Source organism: Mastomys coucha, unplaced genomic scaffold (assembly GCF_008632895.1).
Source record: "Mastomys coucha isolate ucsf_1 unplaced genomic scaffold, UCSF_Mcou_1 pScaffold18, whole genome shotgun sequence".
NCBI lineage: Eukaryota > Metazoa > Chordata > Mammalia > Rodentia > Muridae > Mastomys > Mastomys coucha.
The window spans coordinates 107282340-107283437 of NW_022196900.1; the positions used below are offsets into that span (position 1 = coordinate 107282340).

The window sequence follows — 1098 nt, forward strand, 5'->3', positions numbered from 1 at the left end:
AATCGGGGGCTTTCAGTGCTGCTTCCTCCTGAAGGAGCGACCTGCTGTCAGCCTTGCTGTTCCACCTGTAGGCTGACAGAGGACAGTGGAGCAGCCAACATACAAGACTACCGTTTGTGCATGGCTATAGACCGTGGTGATGTTATAGCATCCTGGGCATTTCACATCCATAAAGTAGGAATTGGGGCTCTGCACCAGGCGCTTTTTCTTGTGTTTCCTCTTCTCCTCTTCTGGAGAGGGATGAAGGAAATCCTTTGCGAGAGGCATGTTCTCATAAGGAGGTCGTCACAGCTGGAAAGACTGCTGTGTGATTCTTATATCATATAGTTGCTCGCTCAACAGCCATGCTTCTTTCAGAGCTGCTCCCAAGGAAGCCCCAGTCCCCTCAGCATTTGGTTTTCACCACCCACCCCCAAGCCCCTGACAACTACGGATCCTTTTTGTCTCCCTGGCTTTACTCATTCTGGACATTTCATATAAACGGAACCACACAGCATGTGGTCCCAGTGTCTGGCTTCAGCCTGCTCACCTGCGTTGTGCCAGGTATCAATGACGTATTCCTTTTTCTGTTGAATAATATTCTACTGTGAGGCTAGTCTGTATCTTGTTTGTCCGGTTGATGGAATTTTATGTACCTGTGTTTGTTTACCTGTGTGTATGTATACGTGTGTGTGTGTGTGTATGTGAATGTATGTGTGCGTGTTCACGTTTGCATGTGTGCATGTATGTGCAAGTGTGTTCACTCATGTGTGCATCTATGTGCATGTGCATATGTATGCATGACTGTATACGGTGGCTTCACACTCGTGAATGTAAGACAGGTACTCTGTCACCTAGCCGCATTCCAGCCTGATGCTGGGTTTTAAGCGCTTGGGGAATTTCACCACTAGTGCCGTTATGACTATGCCTTCATCATCCCTCTTCTGTTCTTCACTGTCTTCTTCTCTGGTTAGGGATGAAATCCAGTTTGCTCTTTCAATTTTATTTACTTAGTTTTCATTTTTTTTTTGAGACAAGGTTGCATAGCTCAGGCTGACTCTAAACTCATTATGTAGCTGAGGATGGACAGCTTTGAGTTTCTGGCCTCCTTCCTGCCAT

The 1098-nt window shown here is 46.4% G+C and overlaps 1 protein-coding gene across 1 annotated transcript; it reads right to left on the reverse strand.

The window, feature by feature from the left end:
- Window positions 1–8: 8 nt before the first annotated feature.
- Window positions 9–294, reverse strand: LOC116095674 (40S ribosomal protein S27-like). The gene has a single exon (XM_031376990.1). The coding sequence runs from the start codon at window positions 265–267 to the stop codon at window positions 13–15; it is 255 nt and encodes an 84-aa protein (XP_031232850.1). The 5' UTR covers window positions 268–294; the 3' UTR covers window positions 9–12.
- Window positions 295–1098: the final 804 nt, after the last annotated feature.

Excerpts from the sequence above, each read along its gene's own strand:
- LOC116095674 (XM_031376990.1), bottom strand. The coding sequence starts at position 267 with ATGCCTCTCGCAAAGGATTTCCTTCATCCCTCTCCAGAAGAGGAGAAG.